Source organism: Heteronotia binoei, chromosome 21, assembly GCF_032191835.1.
Source record: "Heteronotia binoei isolate CCM8104 ecotype False Entrance Well chromosome 21, APGP_CSIRO_Hbin_v1, whole genome shotgun sequence".
NCBI lineage: Eukaryota > Metazoa > Chordata > Lepidosauria > Squamata > Gekkonidae > Heteronotia > Heteronotia binoei.
The window spans coordinates 185,892,898-185,913,193 of NC_083243.1; the positions used below are offsets into that span (position 1 = coordinate 185,892,898).

The window sequence follows — 20,296 nt, forward strand, 5'->3', positions numbered from 1 at the left end:
CTGATCATTGTGTCTGATGTTTAGAATGGAAACCATAATACTCTCAAGCATATAAGAGTCCACATTATTGCTGTGTTTGTGATGGGTGCCTTTTTTCTGGCTTGTAGACTATGAGGGAAAAAATGCTATAGTGTGCTAAACTATAACTTTCTGTGCAGGTTCATTCAGAACAGACCACCAAAGGTTGAAAAACAAATCAGTAGCTATCATAAATATGACAACCATGTGAATGAACATCAAGAATCCTGGCCCAGTTAGCTAGTGTATTGTCGTGGTTGAGAATAGGAACACAAAAATAATTTGTTGAAACTTCAGCTTGTTTGCGAGTTCAGTGAGTGTCCTCAGGCAAAATATTGTTGTTCAGTCTCAGGCCCCCTCCCCTGCTCCCATGGATGCCGAGATAGTCACAGCTAACTTTAGAGACATTAACTTGAAATTGTTGCATTATGTGGCCTTTTACGATGCAAATATCACTTTGTTTTTCCTATCCTGTCTGCCTCTGTTTCTAATGAACTTTTTATTTGCCTAGATTCAGTGGTCAATATATGATTTTACAAAAATTCTGTCTTTTTCAGGTTTGACCTATTGATGTCATGGCTACAAGCGCTGTTCCAAGTGAAAATCTTCCCACATACAAATTGGTGGTAGTTGGAGATGGAGGTGTGGGGAAGAGTGCCCTCACTATTCAGTTCTTCCAAAAGATTTTTGTGCCAGACTATGATCCAACCATTGAAGACTCATACCTGAAGCACACTGAAATAGATGGACAATGGGCCATTTTGGATGGTGAGCTACCAATTCCAGTCTGATTGGCTTTAATCTTATGGAGTCCTTCACTGGGTGAGCATAGAGGCGAATCCCCCCCAAAATGCTCAAAATAAAGACTGCTGACACTGTTCAGTGCATTTGTCTCCAGCAACCTACTGATGTTCCTCTTTCCATCTTCTTTGGTGTCACGATTCCATGGTGAATCTTATATGTTGCCTTACAGAAGTGTCAAGCTCATTTGTTACAAAGGCCAGATCTGACATAAAATGACACAGGCAAACCTTTCTTACTCAAAATATAAACACAAACAATTAATTCCTAGGAGGGAAAGCAATAGATTTTCTGAGGAATCCACAAAAGCCCCAATAACAGTACTTAATTATATGCAAGACTAGCTTATTTCCAAGGGATACTATAAAAGGAGGAATATCTTACATTTCCACATAAATTAGTTAGGAGACATCAAAGATTTCAGGTTTTCACGGCTGGCATCATCATTAGGGTTTGTAGAATCTTTCGGGCTCAAGTGCCGTGTTCTACTGGAGAAAGTTTTTCTTCCAGACGTTTCGTTCTCAGCTGCGGAGAACATCCTCAGTGGCGTTGCAGCCGGAGCAGGCGCTCTGACCTTCTTGGCTGCTGTGCATTGAGTGAGGCCAAGGCCGCTGGAGAGCTGCTATTTCTAGGCTGGAGGGGGTGTGGTGAGAGGGCAATTGGTTTGTGAATGTACCCATGGTTTGGTGGGGCTTCCTGGAAGGGTGGTGATAAGGAAACTGGCTGTGGAATGTGACCATTGTTCTGTGTTGATTGCTGGGAGGGTTGGAAGGGGTGTGAAGATAAGGAAGATGGTTGTTGATTGTGCTGATTGTTCTCTGGAATGTGCTGGTTGGTTCTGTGGCCTTCTGCAATTTGTAGTCTGTAGGGTGTTTTGCAGAGCTGGATACCAAGAATGGTGGATGGAAATGCCTTCTTCCTTTCTGTTAAAGTTGTGCTGGTGTTTGTAAATCTCAATAGCTTCTCTGTTAAGGCGGGTGTGATAATGTGAGACCGTAGAAAGGACTTCAGTTCTTTCAAAGTGGATGATGTGGTCTCCTTCTTGAAGTGCATGTTCAGCGACAGCTGATTTTTCTGGTTGAAACAAACGACAGTGTCTCTTGTGTTCGGTGAGGCGGGTGTTGATACTGCATTGGGTAGTGCAAAACATAGACTGCACCACAGGCGCAGGGTATTTTATAGACTCCAGGGGTTGAAAGTGGATCTCTCATATCTTTGGCAGAGCGCAGCATGTGGCGGATCTGTTGTGTGGGCTTGAAGACTGTGTCCACATTGTGGTGTTTGAGAATTTTGCCAATGTGGTCGGTGACAGTTTTTATGTAGGGCAGGAAGGCTGTACCTACATTTGTGTGTGGCTCGGGATTTGGTCTCCTGGGATGGAGGGCTCTTCTAATTTCTGGGATGGAGGGCTCTTCTAATTTCTTGTTGGGAGTATCCATTGGCCTGCAGTGACTGGTTGAGGTGGTGTAGCTCTTGCTGGAGTTGGCTTGGATCACAGATATGTGATGCTTGGTGGATGAGGGTTTTTACAACTGCACGTTTTTGGCGAGGATGATGATTGGAATTCTTATTTAGATAGCGGTCGGTGTGTGTGGGTTTCCTGAATACAGTGTGGCCGAGTTTTCCGTCATCTTTCCTGGTGATGAGGACGTCAAGAAAGGCAAGTTGACCATTGTTTTCTTTCTCCACGGTGAACTGGATACGAGGATGGACTGAATTCAAATGAAGGAGAAAGTTATTCAACGCAGCCTCTCCATGACTCCAGATGGCAAAGACAACATCCATATATCGGAACCAGCAACGTGGTTTTAGGAGGGCAGATCTTAGTTAGGAGACAAGTCATCTTCCTTTCAAGTAAATAAGGTAGTTATTCTGCATACATACCTATGTACTCAGCTTCAGCAGCTGGGCAGAGCAACAATCTGTCTCTTGTTCCTTTTTTCCTTTCTCTCTCCACCCCCCAATCCTACCTCTGAGGATCTCAAGGAGGCACATCAGACTTCCCCCTCCACTGCTCCATCCCCTCCAACAACAACAGCCTTGTGAGGTGGTTCTGGCTGCGTCCTGACTCACCTAGATGACAAGGTCCTGACTCAGGAGGAGAGGGCTGTGAGGGACCCAGTCAAAAGCTTTACTCAGGAGGCAACCACTTTAAAATTCCTCCCCGGTCACCTTCCCTCAGTCCCTCAGTAACACTCCCAAAAACCTTGTCAGAACTATTAATAATTGGCACCAGACGGTTTTAAAGTTAAAAACCACAAAATATTTATTAAGGAACAAAAGGTAAGGGATGAAATAATATTGATTATAACTTTTCAATATTAAAAAGGTAAATCAGTTGGCAGCTGGTTGGCAGAATAATTCAATTACAGAGAGTAGAAACTAATCAGGTGTCACGAGCTGGGGCCAGGCCAGGCGAAGTCCAGGGGCAGTCCAAGGTCTGTAACCGGTGAGCAAGAGTGTCCAAGGTGCCAAAGCCAAATCGTCGTCCAGGTATCGTAGGTCAGAGGTTCAGAAGCCGTAGTCAGGGGGTCCAGAAGTCAAGCCAAGGTCAGGAGGTCCAAAGTCAAAAGCCGAAGTGGATGCTAGGACGTCAGGTAGATGACTAGTTGCTTCCACAAAGCCTCCTCCCAAAGCCCACAGCTATATAGCCCTCTGCTGGCTGTTGCCCATTTGGGCTAATTGCTGGCTCTGGGAGGCAGCCAGGATCCTGTTACAACTCAAGCATCCTTGCTCTTAGGAGGGCCAGAATCCTCTCAAAACTCAGGACTCAGGGAGCGTCTTGCTTGTGAGCGTGCCGCCCTCCTCCGATCCCTGAGGTCCTGACGGAGGCGGTCACGCACACGAGCCACCCGAGAGGGCGAGGCAGGGGGGCTGGGATCTTCTTCAGCAGGAGGCAGGGGTACTGGTGCAGGTGGCAGGGGTACAGTTTCCTCGGCAGACTCATCTTCCTCTGCAGGATCCCCAGCACCCATGACATCAGGCTGAGGTAAAATATAACACTACTTTGGCAGAATATCTTTAAAATAGACAATAAACCAGACAGGTTTCAGAGTCCCACTAGACTCTACTTCACACAAGCTGTCTGTGCATTCTGGGCACTCAGAATGCTGTTTCTTCAGATGTTTTACCCTAACTTTGACAGTGCCAAATCATAAAAATAACAAACTGCAATCACTCTTCCACACACACATAGAGAACTCCTGACTGGTGTCAGTATTCTCCCTCACAGACCCTTTCACACTAGCTATCTTCCAGGACTTGCACCCCTCAATACCGATGCATCTCAGCCCCACAGCTAGTCCTCTGGTCTGAGTCTTGGGTAACCCTGCTGACCACCAGAATCCAGTTCTCCCCTCAGTGTGTCTTTGTGTGATCTTGTTTGTACTTGGAGATTGCCTGATGCACTGGCAAAATCTTCCACAGAGAGTTTCAACCCGCTTGAAAACTCCCTCTTTCAGACAGAATCCTCTCAGCTCTATCTCCCACAACAAGCCCAGCCACTCTAGCCGCTCTCAGCCCCTTGTCCAGTTGATTTTTACAACTGCCCAGCCTAAGCCCACTGTCTTCACTTCAGAATGATATACTGAAGACTTCTCTCGAAGACTCCCTGGCTCAGACTAAAATCCTGAGGTGATTTTTTTGCTGAGCAAACCTCAAAAGGATACTTTTTGGTTGCTCGGGCAACATTCCAGCCAATCGCTGCAAGCCTGTTTCTCAGCTACTCAGGCTAAGTGCCTGAGTCCATCACAAGGGCTCTGAACCTGGCTTTACCAGATCCCCTCATGAAATTCCCACAGAAGCAGCAGGACTCAGGGGATGGCAAGAGGAAGAAGAGGAGGAGAAGGAGATTAGATTTATACCCCAGCCTTCACTTATAGTCTCACAGCAGCTTACAATTTTTTATTTATTTTATTTTATTTTAGTATATTTCTATTTCACCCATTCCCCGTAGGGCTCAGGGCAGAGTACAACATATGATAAAACAATAACATACAATACTAACATTTTTTGAACAGACATCTCAACAGTACTCAAAAAACTTTACCATCATCACATATTGCCCAGCCTGGCCATGTCATATCATGATACCTCATAGAGATGGCAGATATTAATCCATTTTATAGCACAGGTGACAGTGCCAATAGGGAAGGCCAACCAGATCAAGAATAGACGCCATTTTACAGGTCTTACAGAAAACTAATAAGCCAGGTAGGGCCTGGATCTCTGTAGGGAGCTGATTCCACCAGGTCAGGGCCAGGATCGAAAAAGCCCTGGTCCTAGTTGAGGCAAGGCGGGTATCTCTTGGGCTGGGGACGGCCAACAGATGTTGGGAGGCCGAATGTAATGACCTCCTGGGTGTATATGGAAGGAGACGGTCCCGCAGGTATGTTGGTCCCAGGCCACGTAAGGTTTTAAATGTTAAAACTAAAACCTTGAAACGGATCCGGTACTCAATGGGCAGCCAGTACAGACTGTGGAGTGCTGACCAAATGCCCACCCTAAAGGTGGTGCAGTCAGCAGGTGAACCGCAGCATTCTGCACCCACTGCAGTTTCCGGATCAGTCTCAGGGGTAAGCCAGCATACAGTGAGTTACAGTAGTCTAGTCTGGAAGTGACCATTGCATGGATCACTGTAGCCAGGTCCTGAGGGGATAGATATGGTGCTAGCTGCCTGATCTGCCGAAGATAACAAAAGGCACACCTGGCAACCATCGTGATCTGGGCCTCCATGGAAACATCCAGGGTCACTCCCAAGCTCTTCACCTCTTGGGCTGTCACCAGTGTGGCACCATCCAAAGCTTGGAGCTGTATGCCCATACCAATCCCACCCCGACTCAGGTACAGGACCTCCGTCTTAACTGGATTCAGCTTCAGCCGCTGTGTTGTAACCACCCAACCATGGCTCCCAATGCCTCGGACAACTGATCAGGGGTGGCAACTAGCCGGCCACTCATCAACAGGTAGAGCTGGGTGTCATCAGCGTACTGGTGGCAACCCAGCCCAAAACCTCAGGCAATCAGGGCAAGAGAGCACATATAAATGTTAAATAATATTGGCGAGAGAATGGTTCCCTGCGGCACTCCACATATAAGTGGATGCTGCAAGGAAGTCTGCTCGCCAAGCACCACCCTTTTTCCCTGTCCCCAGAGAAAGAAGGAAAACCACTGTAAGGCCACCCCCCAAACTCTGGTGACGGCGAGGTGGTAGGTCATGTCGCAATCGACCGTGTCAGATGCTGCTGACAGATCGAGAAGTATCAGCAGCGTTGTCCCGCTTTGATCCAGGTGCCGTCTTAGGTCGTCTGTGAGAATGACTAAGACAGTCTCCATTCCATGGCCCGGGCGAAAACCGGACCGGAATGGGTCCAAGGCGGATGTCTCATCCAGGAAAACCTGTAACTGCTCTGCTACCGCTTTCTCAATTACCTTACTCAGAAACGGTAAATTCGAAACTGGGCGGTAGTTGGCCAAGACCTCAGGGTCTAATGATGTTTTTTTCAAAAGCGGATGAACCACTGCCTCCTTCAGTTTCTTTGGGAAGGTCCCTGTTGATCTCTTGTGCGTACCACTCTGAGGGGAAAGATGTCCTGTCCTCGGAAGTGAGAAAAGGAGTGAAGGGGGGAAACAGCACTCCTGTTGCTGCCACATGTCTGAACAACCACAGACCTAGAAGGCAGAGTGAGTGTTGGGAAAGGTGGGAAACAGTGATCTCCCTTCTCCCCCACACAATCGCTTCCCACAACAGGGCACCCTGTGAGGTAGGCGGGTCTGAGAGAGGTCTGAGAGAACTGTGACTGACCCAGAGTCACACAGCAGCGGCATGTGGAGGAGTCCACCACTCTTAACCACTACCCCAAAATGGCTCTTTAGAAGTGGCTGTTTCCATAACCTCAAAGGGAAGCTTTTTGTCCTCCTGTGACCCCTTTTCCTTCATGGGCTGCGAACAGGTGAGAAGAAGGGAGATTGCTGTTTCCCACCCTTCCCAACACTCACTCTGCCTCCCAGGTCTGTGGTTGTTCAGACGTGTGGCAGCAACAGCAGTGCTCCTTTCCCCCTTCACTCCTTTGCTCCCTTCCGAGGCCAGAACATCTTTCCCCCCAGAGTGGTATGCACAAGACAGCCCAGTTGCCTCCCAATCCATACACTGGCCCTCCTCCTTCTCTCTCCCCTGCCTGTCTCTTTGTTCCTTTCTCCACCTTCACTGTCATTTCCCCCACACACACACACACAATTTTACCTCAGACTCAGAATCCTGCCCCCTAGCAATTCCCTTTCTATGTCTTGACAGCTTTGAGCACACGCACATCACCATGCGTGCCTGCTTGCTCACTCCCCCACAAGCAGCCTCCTGCCTTCCCTCCCTCATGCCAGTTGCTGGCGGGCCAGATAAGAGCCCTCGACAGGCTGGTTCTGGCCCCCAGGCTGTATGTTTTACAGGGACCTGCTCAGGGCAGCCCATAATTAAAATGATACAACAAAACCAGAGAAGCCATTACAAACAAGCCAGGGCATAAAACAAACACCGAACAGCCTAAAATAATACTCATAAAGCAGTCCTCAGGATGCAAGTAGACCATAAAATAGCTTTAAAAATGGGCTTGATTAGTTAAACGCCTGAGTAAGGTTCGGGAGTCATTGCTTAAGAAAGAGTATAGTAGGCACTAGGCGAGCTTTAAGTGGGAGGACATTCCACAAGCGAGGTGCTGACAATGAAAAACCCTTTCTCTGGTCGCCGCCCAAGTTGTATCCCCAGGAAAAGAGCAGGGTTTAGGAGGGGAATCTGAATTGGTTGGCTGGACAGTATGGCAGGAGGCCGTCCTTTGAGCAGAATGTTTACACTTTCACGTAGTTTAGTAAAGGCAATTTACCTGAAGTGAAGCCTGAAATCCACTGGCTGTAGGTTTGTGTTCTGAACATCCCCTGAAGGACATTGGATTTAGGAAGCAGTCTTTTGATCCCTGAGAAGTGATACAAAAGGTGGCTCTTTTAGTGGAGAACAGGATAGGGCAGCATAACACAACGGCAAGTGTTATCCATAAATTGTGGGTTATTGTTAAAAACCACAAGATATTTTATGACAGCTGCTACCAGTTTCTTTCCACACACCTATAACCATTATTTCCTTCCTTGGGTCAGCATGACCAGCCGCTAATGAGCTAACTGCCCTTGAAACACATTCAAGTCCATGTCACTGGGATAAAATAATTAGTCGTTAGACTAATTTGCTTTATTTTAATTGTAAACACTTTTCAGCCAGGCAATTTAATTTAATCCTGTTTCCCACCACCATGGCCACATCCATTGCTTCTCTGTGCAAGCGGAATTTGATTCTGTTGGGGGAGGAGGGGCTTTATTCCCCCCCCCCCCCAAGATATAAACTAATCTGTAGTTGCTATTTTTTTTTAATGAGGCAAAAGTTACAGGAGACTTTTGAACTATTTAGTCATATGAGAACAAAAGAAAAGTGAGTGCTGGAGGAGGAGAGGGGGAAGGAAGAGTATTTAAGTATCTGTATTTATCACAGCATCGATGAAGCAGATGGCAGGCTGCGGCACATTTCTATCTCATTTATTCTGGGATATTCTTTTTTTTTCCCTCACTGGTTAACTCCTGATGTGAACAGCCTTGAACCAGTCGCCGAAAAGAGACGTCTGACTAGAGTTGCCAGCTGCAGGTTGGGAAAGACGTGGAGATTTTGTGGGTGGAGCTTGAAGAAGGCAGGGTTTAGGGAGTGCAGGAACGTCAGTGGGGAGTCCACCTTCCAGAGCTGCCATTTTCTCCAGGTGAACTGATCACTGTCTCCTGGAGATCTGTTGTGATAGTAGGCGATCTCCAGCTGCTACCTGGATGTTTAAACCAAACAGGAAAAACACGGTATAGTTGAGAACCTAGAAAGAACCGTGTTCGAAAGAGATGTAAAATCTCTCAAGAAGTCTCTGAAGACTGACGATAAACTACAAACTCTTACAAAAGCTCAATGCCAAGATACATTTACTTTAAAGCTAAGTAATAAAGTTATAAATGCATTTAAAGCATTGAGCCTATTTTTATATGCTCACAATTTATGAAAATACATTGAAATCATTACAAATCTTACAAAAACCAGAGTCACTTAAGGAGTCCACCCAAAAGGGCTTCTATAGTATGGCAGTGTTGACACGTAGACCTCTCTGTGGAGAAACAAAGTTATTGCTGAAGGACTCTCAAAACAACCATGTTGTAGTGTAGTGAAGACTCAAGGACAAATAAGAAGTATATTTGATAACACGTTTCCCAGGTAGAATTTACGGGTTTCGATATCAACTTCCTCTGACCAAAGTACTTCAAAATACTTCTCAACCACTAATGCCTCTTGGGAGTAATTGACTGTGTGTATATTCTTATTGAGCATTGGTTCCAGATTATTGAAGCATATGAACATATGAAGCTGCCTTATACTGAATCAGACCCTCGGTCCATCAAAGTCAGTCTTGTCTTCTCAGACTGGCAGCGGCTCTCCAGGGTCTCAAGCTGAGGTTTTTCACACCTATTTGCCTGGACCCTTTTTTGGAGATGCCAAGGATTGAACCTGGGACCTTCTGCTTCCCAAGCAGATGCTCTACCACTGAGCCACCGTCCCTCCCCATTTTGATCAGAGAAAGTTGATACTGAAACGCGTAAATTCTACCTGGGAAACATGTTATCAAATATTCTTCTTATTTGTCCTTGAGTCTTCACTACACTACAACATGGTTGTTTTGAAAGTCCTTCAGCAATAACTTTGTTTCTCCACAGAGAGGTCTACGTGTCAACACTGCCATACTATAGCAGCCCTTTTGGGTGGACTCTTTAAGTGACTCTGGTTTTTGTATGATTTGTAATGATTTCAATGTATTTTCATAAATTGTGAGCGTGTAAAAATAGGCTCAATGCTTTAAATGCATTTATAACTTTATTACTTAGCCTTAAAGTAAATGTATCTTGGCATTGAGCTTTTGTAAGTGTATGTAGTTTATTGTCAGTCTTCAGCGACTTCTTGAGAGATTTTACATCTCTTTTGAACACATAAGAACATAAGAGAAGCCATGTTGGATCAGGCCAACGGCCCACCCAGTCCAACACTCTGTCACACAGTGGCAAAAAAAATTATATATACACACACACTGTGGCTAATAGCCACTGATGGACCTGTGCTCCATATTTTTATCTAAACCCCTCTTGAAGGTGGCTATACTTGTGGCCGCCACCACCTCCTGTGGCAGTGAATTTCACATGTTAATCACCCTTTGGGTGAAGAAGTACTTCCTTTTATCCGTTTTAACCCGTCTGCTCAGCAATTTCATCGAATGCCCACGAGTTCTTGTATTGTGAGAAAGGGAGAAAAGTCCTTCTTTCTCTGCTTTCTCCATCCCATGCATAATCTTGTAAACCTCTATCATGTCACCCCGCAGTCGACGTTTCTCCAAGCTGTTTCTCCAACACAGTTCTTTCTAGGTTCTCAGCTACTTGGACGTTGGCAACTTTGTCTGATGAGCTGCTGTTAGAAACAAAATGATACAAGGTCTAGATGGACCTCTTTTTTCAGTTTATATAGCAGGGCTGGTTTTGTAAAAAAAAGAGTCGGAGGAGTCTCGGAGCGGCTTACAATCACCCTCCCTTCCTCTCCCCACAACAGACACCCCGTGAAGTAGGTAGGGCTGAGAGGGTGCTGAGAAAATTGTGACTGACCCAAGGTCAACCGACTGGCTGCATGTGAACGAGTAGAGAATCAAACCCAGCTCTCCATATTAGAGTCCAGAGTTGGCTCTCAAGAAAGAAGAAAATTCTTAGAGGCGGTAACAAGTTATTTCTATTAAATGGTCACAGAGTTTTTAAAAAAACAAAAACCTTCAGCTCGCCAAGCTAAGTTATATGTGGGTAGGGCTCCTGGAATGACACATGCTCTCCAGACTGCGGAGATCATATCCTCGGGTATTCCTTGGAAGCAACGTTGTGCTGCTGTGGTGTCACTGAATTAGTTGTTCCTCCTGCCAGTGGACCAGGAAGCAACAAAGAGGAAGACTTGGACTCTCTAGCCACATGACTACTGAACGCTCTGTGCACCATCCCAAAAAAGACATATAATAATCTTACTATTAATATGAAATAATCTTTATAACTACCAGAATACCTCTGAGCATGTAGGGGTTTTTTGCCACTGCTGAACCTTGTCAACCAAGGTATGCCAGGTCCCCTCTTTGTCGTGGATGGGAGATTTGGAGGGTGTTCCAGGGGTGGGTGGGGCGTCACACCTGGAAGTGACATCACTGCGTTAGCAATGTTGGAGGTGATGCTCTGTTCTGAGGGCAAAACTCTAATGAGTCTTTTTGTTTCAAAACCATAAAGTTTGCCCCAAAACCAGAACATCACCAATAGTGTCTCTGGTGCAGCGTCCACAGTGCAGAAGTGACATCATTGTGTCAGGGACATAGCACAATTACATCGCTTTTTGGGAGTGGGGTTTTTCCCACCTGCCAGCTGGCCAGTCATAGGCTGAAGCCCCCAAAAGCAGGGAATCCCCTGTTGGAATCTGGGAACTGGCAACCTAAGCCAACCATTGCATATTTGGAGTGAGTGAGGGGAAGGGCTTCAGTCCCTGCCTTCTTTCTTTCTCCTCTGTATGAAGCAAAACAGTTCAGGTGAGAGAGTAAGATGACCTAGAAGCTGCTGTGGGAAAGGGGAGTAAAGCCACCATCCCTTTGCTCTTTTCCTGAGTGGATATCATGGCAGTGGTTTTGCTTTCTCTTCTTTAAAGCCAGCTTTCTCACTTCTGGGTTGCCCAGTTTCATGGACTGCCCCCAGAGTAAACTGAATCCCCAGAATTTTCTCTTCAGTGTCCCCTCCAGGCAGACCTGAAGAAGAAAGCCATTTCAGTTGTGAAGAAGCAAGATAAAAAATCCTTAAATAAATTTATATACAACACCCTGAGCTCTGTAGATAGAGGTCAGGATTAAAATATAACAGGTAAATAAAAGCAATTCGGTAATGGTATAACTTGACAATGGATATTGTCGGACCTTACTTTCAAGGTACCCTCCCCCCTTTAAAAATGCAGAGACACCCTGGAATGGAAGCTTTTAGGAATATTATGGCTAATCTTGAGAGAGAAGATTTCTGATGCCTTCCAGTCGTGATGCTTGTGCTGCAATCATAAATCCTATTTTATGGGATACAAACTGAATCAAAATAAATGGATTTATGAACATATGAAGCTGCCTTATACTGAATCAGACCCTCGGTCCATCAAAGTCAGTATTGTCTACTCAGACTGGCAGCAGCTCTCCAGGGTCTCAAGCTGAGGTTTTTCACACCTGTTTGCCTGGACCCTTTTAGTTGGAGATGCCGGGGATTGAACCTGGGACCTTCTGCTTCCCAAGCAAATGCTCTACCACTGAGCCACTGTCCCTCCCTTGCATTTATGTGCAAGTAAATATGGTTAGCCTTCAGCAGGGCTTTTTTTTTAGCAGGAACTCACAGGAATACAGTTCCGGCTGACTTGGCATCCGGGTGTGTGGCCTAATGTGCACATGAGTTCTTGCTGGGCTTTTTCTGCAAAAAAGCCCTGTGTGAAACAATGGTGATGTCAGCGGGTGTGACCTAATATGCAAATGAGTTCCTGCTGGGCTTTTTCTACAACCCCCCCCCCCGGCCTTTGTCAGTGTTCTCAAACTATCATGTGTGAGCTGGAAAAAAAATAATTTATTTCTAGGAACATATCCTCTTCTACTACCATAAAATTAGGTATACAATATGATCCTATGCGTGTTTCCTCAGCAACATCGCCCTTAATTCAGTAAAACAACAACAACAACTTGGGATCACAGTTCCTATTACAGGAAATACAAACAAACACTGTGATATTCTGGCTAACATTTAGATTGATTCCTCACTAGCAGTTGCTCCACCCCCAGGCTCAAGCGATCGATTCCCCACCAGTTGCTGCATGGGTGCATTTTGACCCACGGCTCCCTCCAGTTTCCCCTGTAGCTTCCTGGTCTTGTTTTTCAGCGATCCAGAAGCTGTGAGGAAAATTGGAGGGAGCTGTGGGTCACAATGTGCCCACACAGCAACTGGTGGGGAAGTGACCACTTGAACTGGTGAAAGCCCAGGGATGAATCAACTGCTAGTGAGGAATTAGTCATTTTAGTAAAAAAAAATTTCAAGAATCATACAAGTATTTTGTCGCACTTGAAGAAGTACAACCTTACAATATTACAAAGAAAAGTCCATCCAATGAATACCCGGATATAGACTCATTTCGTCCAAGTCTTCCTCAGAAGTATTCCAGTTACTTCAAAGTTATCAAAGTTATCAGTCTCTTGTTACAATTCACTGTGTATATTGGGAGCAAGCCTTAACCTCTTCTCTAAGCAAATGCAAAAGTCTTCTGAATTTGGCTGGCAAAATGCTCTCTGCAACCTCTTTATTTTCTTCAAAATTATCATCCTCTCCATGCCACTTATATTTCTACTAGGAATAAGGCCCATTGTGAGAATAATTACAGTGACTCTAGAAAGAGGCTCTGGGCGAGTTCCCCAGCTTTGGGCACTCAGTGTCTATTTACTGTAAAGTTATACCATGATGACTATCATGCAGATGCTGAAGCTCAGCATTCCTTTATTCTGCAGTGCATTGTTGCCACCTTTTCCTGTTGTATTTGGCTTTGCAGCTTACTTAGTATCAGCATGTGCTTGTGGCGTGATCTGTCTTTTTTAGCCTGGCATGGTTGTGTTATGATATCATAGAGCAGGGGTGGCCAACGGTAGCTCTCCAGATGTATTTTGCCTACAACTCCCATCAGCCCCACCCAGCATGGCCAATGGTTGGGGCTGATGGGAGTTGTAGGCAAAAAACATCTGGAGAGCTACTGTTGGCCACCCCTGTCAAAGAGTATGTGCTTCAAGGTGGCTGTTTTCTGTAGGGAAAGTGATCTGGCTTCAACTTTCCATCTCCTCTCTCCTCCCTGCAGCCTCTACCTAGGAAAAGTAAAGCCTTTCTCCAAAGCAGAAGGGAAGTGACCTCAGCAGGGTATAATGACAGAGTCCACCATTGTCTCCAGGGGACGTGATATCTGTCATCTTGACAGCAGTTGTAATTCTGAATGATCTCCAGCCTTCACCTGGAGATTGGCAACAAAGGTTCCCCAGGAGGAAATGGATGGTTTGTAGAGTGGAGTCTAAGGCAATGTACCTGTTTGAGGTCCCACCCCTCCACAAACCCCACTCTCTCCAGGCTCCACTCCTCAAATATCCAGGAATTTTCCAACCTGAAAATTGGCAACCTCATCTCCTTCTCAGACAACCATCAACCTACCTTTATCTGTCCCTCTATCTTCAGCTTTCCATCCTCTCCCCCTTCCCTGCAGCCTCTACCTAGGAAAAGTACATTCTTTCTTCACAGTGAGAACCAAAGCATCTTACATCAGTCTCATCTCCCCGTTTTGATCTGCACAGCAACCCTGTGAGGTAGGTTAGGCTGAAAGTCTGTGGCTTGCATGAAATCACCCAGTCAGCTTCCACAGCAAGTACCTCAGTCTGGCAGACCCTACTCTTAAGCACCTAACTGCTATGCCACACTGGCTGTCATGGGGGGAGGGGCTGCTGCTGAACAGTAGCAAGCAGCCAGGCCTACTGAAGTCATGCCAGTCAGGTGGCATAAAGTTACTCAGAGGGTATTGCCAGGCCTAGGGTAGCTAACCTCCATGTGGACCCTGAAGATCTCCTGGTATCACAACTGAACTCGACAACAGATCTCTCTCCTCATTCTGGAGAAAATAACTGCTTTGGAGGATGGACTTTATGGCATTATATTCAGCTGAGGCCTCTCCCCTCCCCAGACTCTGGCTTTCATAGATGCCACCACAAAATCTCCAGGAATTTCCTATCAACCTAGTGAAGACTGGCCCCAATGAGTTCTCCCTCAAAGGCCAAAATAGGCCTGGAAAGTGCTTCCCACCACACCTTTTACTGATAGAACCAAGCTTGGAATACTGTGGTTACCTATCAACAGCCCCTGAGGGAAAATAGAAGACCTGGCAGGACAGGCCAATAGGACACAAAGGCAGCTTCCCTGGTGGCCCAATCCTCATTTGTCCTGGGGCTGGAGGGACTGAGTGATACACAGCTCAGCCAAAGGAAGGTTAGGTGAGTCATCACCACTACAGCTTGGCTTTTATATCTGTAGGATTAGGAGCAAACCAGAACCTCTTCTCTAACCAGATGCAAAAGCCTTCTGCTGGCAAATTTTGCTGGCAAAATACCGTATTTTTTGCACCATAAGGCGCTCCGGCCAATAGGACGCACCTTTCTCCTGAGGCGCAATCCGCTGCCTCCGCCTCCGATCCCGGCACTTCCCCCGCGCCTGCCTGCCTGGCTCCAGCTTCTTGCAGCAAGCGCTGGGATCGCTCCACGCTGCCCCCACCGCAAACACAGCGCTTTGCGAGCGCCAGCTGTGGAGAGGGCAGCGTGCTTCCTCCGTGCCTGCCTGGCTCCAGCTCTGACACTTACAGCAAGCGCCAGGATCGCTCCCTCTGCCCTCCGATCCCGGCGCTTGCTGTAAGCATCAGAGCTGAAGCCAGGCAGACAGGCACGGAGGAAGCACCCGCCCCCTCCGCAAACCCAGCGCTTTGCGAGCGCCGGCTGTGGAGAGGGCAGTGTGCTTCCTCCGTGCCTGCCTGGCTCCAGCTCTGACGCTTACAGCAAGTGCCAGGATCACTCCCTCTGCCCTCCGATCCCGGCACTTGCTGTAAGCATCAGAGCTGAAGCCAGGCAGACAGGCACGGAGGAAGCACCCACCCCCTCCGCAAACCCAGCGCTTTGCGAGTGCCAGCTGTGGAGAGGGCAGTGTGTTTCCTCCGTGCCTGCCTGCCTGGCTTCAGCTCTGATGCTTACAGCAAGCGCCGGGATCGGAGGGCAGAGGGAGCAATCCTGGCGCTTGCTGTAAGCGTCAAAGTTGGAGCCAGGCAGGCGCAGGGGAAGCGCCGGGATCAGAGGCGGAGGCAGCGGATCGTGCCCTCCCCCCAGGAAGGTAGGTACATACCTTCGTTCCATAAGACGCACACACTTTTCCCCCTACTTTTTTTGGGGGGGGGGTGCGTCTTATGGTGTGAAAAATACGGTACTCTCTTAATACCACTTAAGTGGTTAATTTAAGCACAAACCAGTCTGGAAACTCTTCTTTAACCAGATGCAAAAGCCTTCAGCCTACCTCCTTTACTCAGTGACTATTTAAACTGTGGAATTTACTGCCAGTGGACATGGTGATGGCCACAAGCATGGAAAGCCTTAAAAGGGGCCTAGACAAATTCATGGAAGAGGAGTCCGTCAGTGGGTGCTGTCCATGGTGGCTAAAGGGTACCTTAATATATGTAGGCATCAAGCTTCTGAATACTAGTGCTAGGAGGCAGCATCAATGGGAAGGCCTTGGCTTCTGTGCTCTGTTTGTTTCATCCCCCAGGGCAACTGACTGGCCCCTGCATGCTGAGCTAGATGGACCACTGGTCTGATCTAGCAGGTTATAATTAAGTGGGATACTTGTGGGGAGGGGGCATTCCCTCAGCTTTGATTGGTAGGTAGGTAGGTAGGTAATTTTATTTATATCCCGCCCTCCCCGCCGGAGCAGGCTCAGGGCGGCTAACAACATCATTCAGTTTCCCTTATACAAAAGACAAGGTTACATTAACATTAAACATTAAAAATTCTGATAAGTTTAAAATCACTTAATTAAGTTGATAAAAGTGCTAATGCTAGTTGTGCTTTTATAATGGCGGTAATCATTAGCAATTTCTTTCTTCGTCAGCGAAAGCCAGTCGGAAGAGGAAGGTCTTGCAGGCCCTGCGGAATTGTTCAAGGTCCCGCAGGGCCCGCATTTCCTCTGGAAGTTGGTTCCATAGGTTCGGGGCTGCAGAGGAGAAGGCCCGGTTACGGGTACATTGCAGCTTCACCTCTTTCGGTCCGGGGGTGGTCAACAAGTTTTTTCCAGCTGACCTCAGTGCTCTCTGGGGTTCGTATGGGGAGAGACGGTCCCTAAGGTAGACAGGTCCTCGACCATATAGGGCTTTAAAGGTAATGACCAGCACTTTGTAACGAACCCGGTATGTAACTGGCAGCCAGTGCAGCTCGCGCAGCCCAGGCTGTATGTGCTCCCATTTAGGGAGCCCCAACAACAGTCTGGCCGCTGCGTTCTGCACCAGCTGCAGCTTCCGGGTTCGGTACAGAGGCAGCCCCATGTAGAGGGCATTACAGTAATCCAGTCTCGAGGTGACCGTTGCGTGAAGTACCGTTGCCAGGTCTTGGCGCTCTAGGAAGGGAGCCAACTGCCTTGCCCGCCTCAGGTGAAAAAAGGCTGACTTGGATTCATTCCCTCTCCCCGCATCTCCCCCTTTTTTCCTCTCCCCAAGCCTATCTCCCCTTCTTTTTCTTTCCAGCCCTCCACCGAGCCAATTATTCCTTCTTTGTTTTCCCCTCAAGCCAATCCACTTTATTTCTCCCCCCACCCCAAGCCAATACCCCATCTCTCCCTTACTCTCTCTCTCCCCTCAAGTCAATACCCCCTTCTTCCCCACCTTTTCCCTATCTTTGAGCCTGGCAGCAGCTCTACATCCGTTGGTGAGGGATTTATCTTCCTCCTTCACTCTCTCCCTGCTCCCTCTTCTTCACCCAACCTGGCGTGCCTATCACAGGCTCCCACCTCAGAGTCTCAGGAGCCTTGCCCTGTATGCTTTGTGGTAGCTATCCAGGCTCTGTGGGACCCTGGGAGGTGGAAAGTCAGTATGCAAAGGCACCCAGCATTGAGGCATCAAGATCAATGGGTGAAATGGCGGCCAGCAGCCTAGGGTCAGCAGCAGCAGTGGGCTTGGCAGTGGCTTTCCCAGTGACAGCTCAGTGGCAGCTATGACTGGCCTGGCAGCGGCAGCAGGCACGGCGGTGGCATTTGGGCCTGGACAACGGTGGCTTTGTTGGGGACGGCAGCAGTGTGGGTGAGTCTGGGCCAGGAGGGCAAGTAGAGCAGGGGCTGGGGTGGTTAGAGGCATGGCAGTTGTCCTTGTGGCTCCAACTGCATTCCAAGCAGTGGCAGCAGCCTCCCTAGGGCTCTCCAGCACGTGCTTTGGTGGTGTAGTAAGTACATTGTGTGCACATACGCACTGAATGCTTTTTTTTACTTTTTGGCTTTTTAAAAAAAAGTTGTAAAACGGTTTGGTAGGGTTTTTAGATTTTTCCGCACACCAGGAGAGTACCCCAAGTGGGCAGAAAAGTCTCTTTTCCCTCCATGTGGCCCCAATGTGTGGAAATAAGTATCCGCACAAAGGGCCCATTTTGGGAATTAGATATATAGGTGAGTCATAGCTGGACAATGGCGAGGTTTCTTGCTCATTTGGATTCATCGCAACCTGGCTTCTGGCCCACTGTTGGAAGTGAAAACTCTCTTAGTTGCCCTGATGCCCATACTGGAAAAGAGGCAGAGGCAGTGTCTCTCTGGAAGTTAATCGGTACTACCCTTCTGGAGTGATATGCTGTGAGTGTTGAGGACATTGAATTCTAGTGGTCATGTTCCTGCTGGAATGGTGAATAATCTACTTTAGATTGCACTGTAAATCATAGAGAATACAACATGAAGCATATGTTAATCTAAAAAAAAAGTTATAAAACGCTTGACCTTCACAAATAACTAGTAATATCAGCCCTGTGCTTTTTGACATCTACCTGAAATTTCTGGAAGAGTTCGTGCGAGGTTTTAAAATCAGTATGCAGATAACACGCATCTTCACTTCTGCTTTTCATCAATATCAGGTGAGACACTGGATGTTCTGAACAAGTGGCTAGAAACAGTAATCTGCTGGATGAGATCCAATAAGTAGAAGGTCAATCCAGATAAGACTGAGGTGGCCAACAATACAGTTTATCGGGCAGCTGTTTATGGAGAAGCACAATTTGGCCACGCTATGCTCACCTCCCATCTGGTTGCTGTAATAGACTGTACAAAATGAGACCTATCTGATGGACAGTTCAGAAGCTTCAGTTAGGGCAAAATACAGCATTAGAACTCGCTGGCCTGGGTTATAGGGCATGTATCTTGCCAGCTTCAAGAGAACGGCATCAGGTGCTGATCAGGACCCAGTTCTGAGTATTTTGATTCTTACTTTTAAAAGTGTAAATGGCCTGGCATCAGAATACTTTGAGGTCAGCCTTCTCCTGTATATGCCTGCCAGCCAGCTATGACCATCTTCATAGCCCTCGTCCAGTGCCCCAGCCCTGAGGAACCATGTACAGTGCACAGTTACAAGGAATGGCTGAAGAGTCTTGACTTTGGAACATCTTTTCCTTGTGCTGGATCTGATATAGTTCTAGCACTGGGTTAAAGCATGCTTCTTCTTTTTTTAACCTAGACCTTTTCCTGACTATTTTGGTTGGCACTGACCTCTGTTTTGTTTTGTTTTATGATCTTTTATCATTTATTCTATTTAATTTGGCCTGCTGACCCTCATGAGATTATTATGGTCTGATTTACTTATACGTGCGGTTTTCCTTTTTGTTTGTTGGCTGCGCTCTCTTTGGATTTTTAGACATTTTTAGTGCTGGCTGCTTTTTAAGAGAATTCTTTTATGTTTTAACAATTTATTAATAACATATGGTTACAATATTTAATTGTCTCTTTTCTATACTAACCCATATGATATTTCAGCCCCCCCTCCCTCCAGTATTTGACTTCCCCGAAGTTATAAATTTAAATTCAATTATAAAGGTACCGCTAACCAATCAAAGTTCAATATTTTTCTTCTCTCATTAATACTAAAAAATTATCCAATGTCTTTTTACATTCCACTCTTTCTCCATATATCCTTTAAATTTCTGCTTTTTAAGAGAATTCTGATCATTTATTCCTGCAGCAGTATTGCTTTTTTGCTATGATAATGTTTATATTGAATAATTTTGACCCAGAACTTTACAAATGCAAAGGTATAGTTTGGCCTAAAGAAAGGTATAGCTTGGCCAAGTAAAAACTTTCATAGGGCCCCTTTCTTGATTGCCGTATTATGAAATTCCATCTCGCCCCTACATACATCATTTTCCTCCCCATTAATGGTTTGATTTATAAGCATTCAAATAAAAATGATGGGATTTCTTCAGGTACACCCTAAATCTTGACTGTGTTCTTTTGGGGTTTTTTACAAAATGCCCTCTGACCAGTTGTCTTACATGAATAAAGATGGACATAAATAGTGAATGAATAAAGATAAAGGTCAATAAAGATGCCTATAAATTATTGACATATTTTACCAAATAATGACACTGATTATCTTTAAAAGACTAAAGAATGGAGCATACTGGAGCTACTGCCTGAGATCACCTAGCACTATCTGAGGTTCTCCAACTTCAAGTCTGATATTTTTAAAAAATCTGAAGTTGTAAGGAAGGTAGAGCTTGGAAATATATGGGCTGTGCATGCTTGAAGCCTGA

General features: G+C 46.4%; 1 protein-coding gene across 1 annotated transcript in view; it reads left to right on the top strand.

Moving 5' to 3' along the window:
- Positions 1–572: 572 nt before the first annotated feature.
- MRAS (muscle RAS oncogene homolog) overlaps positions 573–20,296 on the top strand; it is a 43,807-nt gene continuing 24,083 nt past the window's right edge. The window contains exon 1 of the mRNA XM_060261593.1: positions 573–786. Coding sequence (XP_060117576.1) covers positions 594–786 — 193 coding nt within the window. The 5' untranslated portion in view covers positions 573–593. The remainder of the gene's footprint in view (positions 787–20,296) is intronic.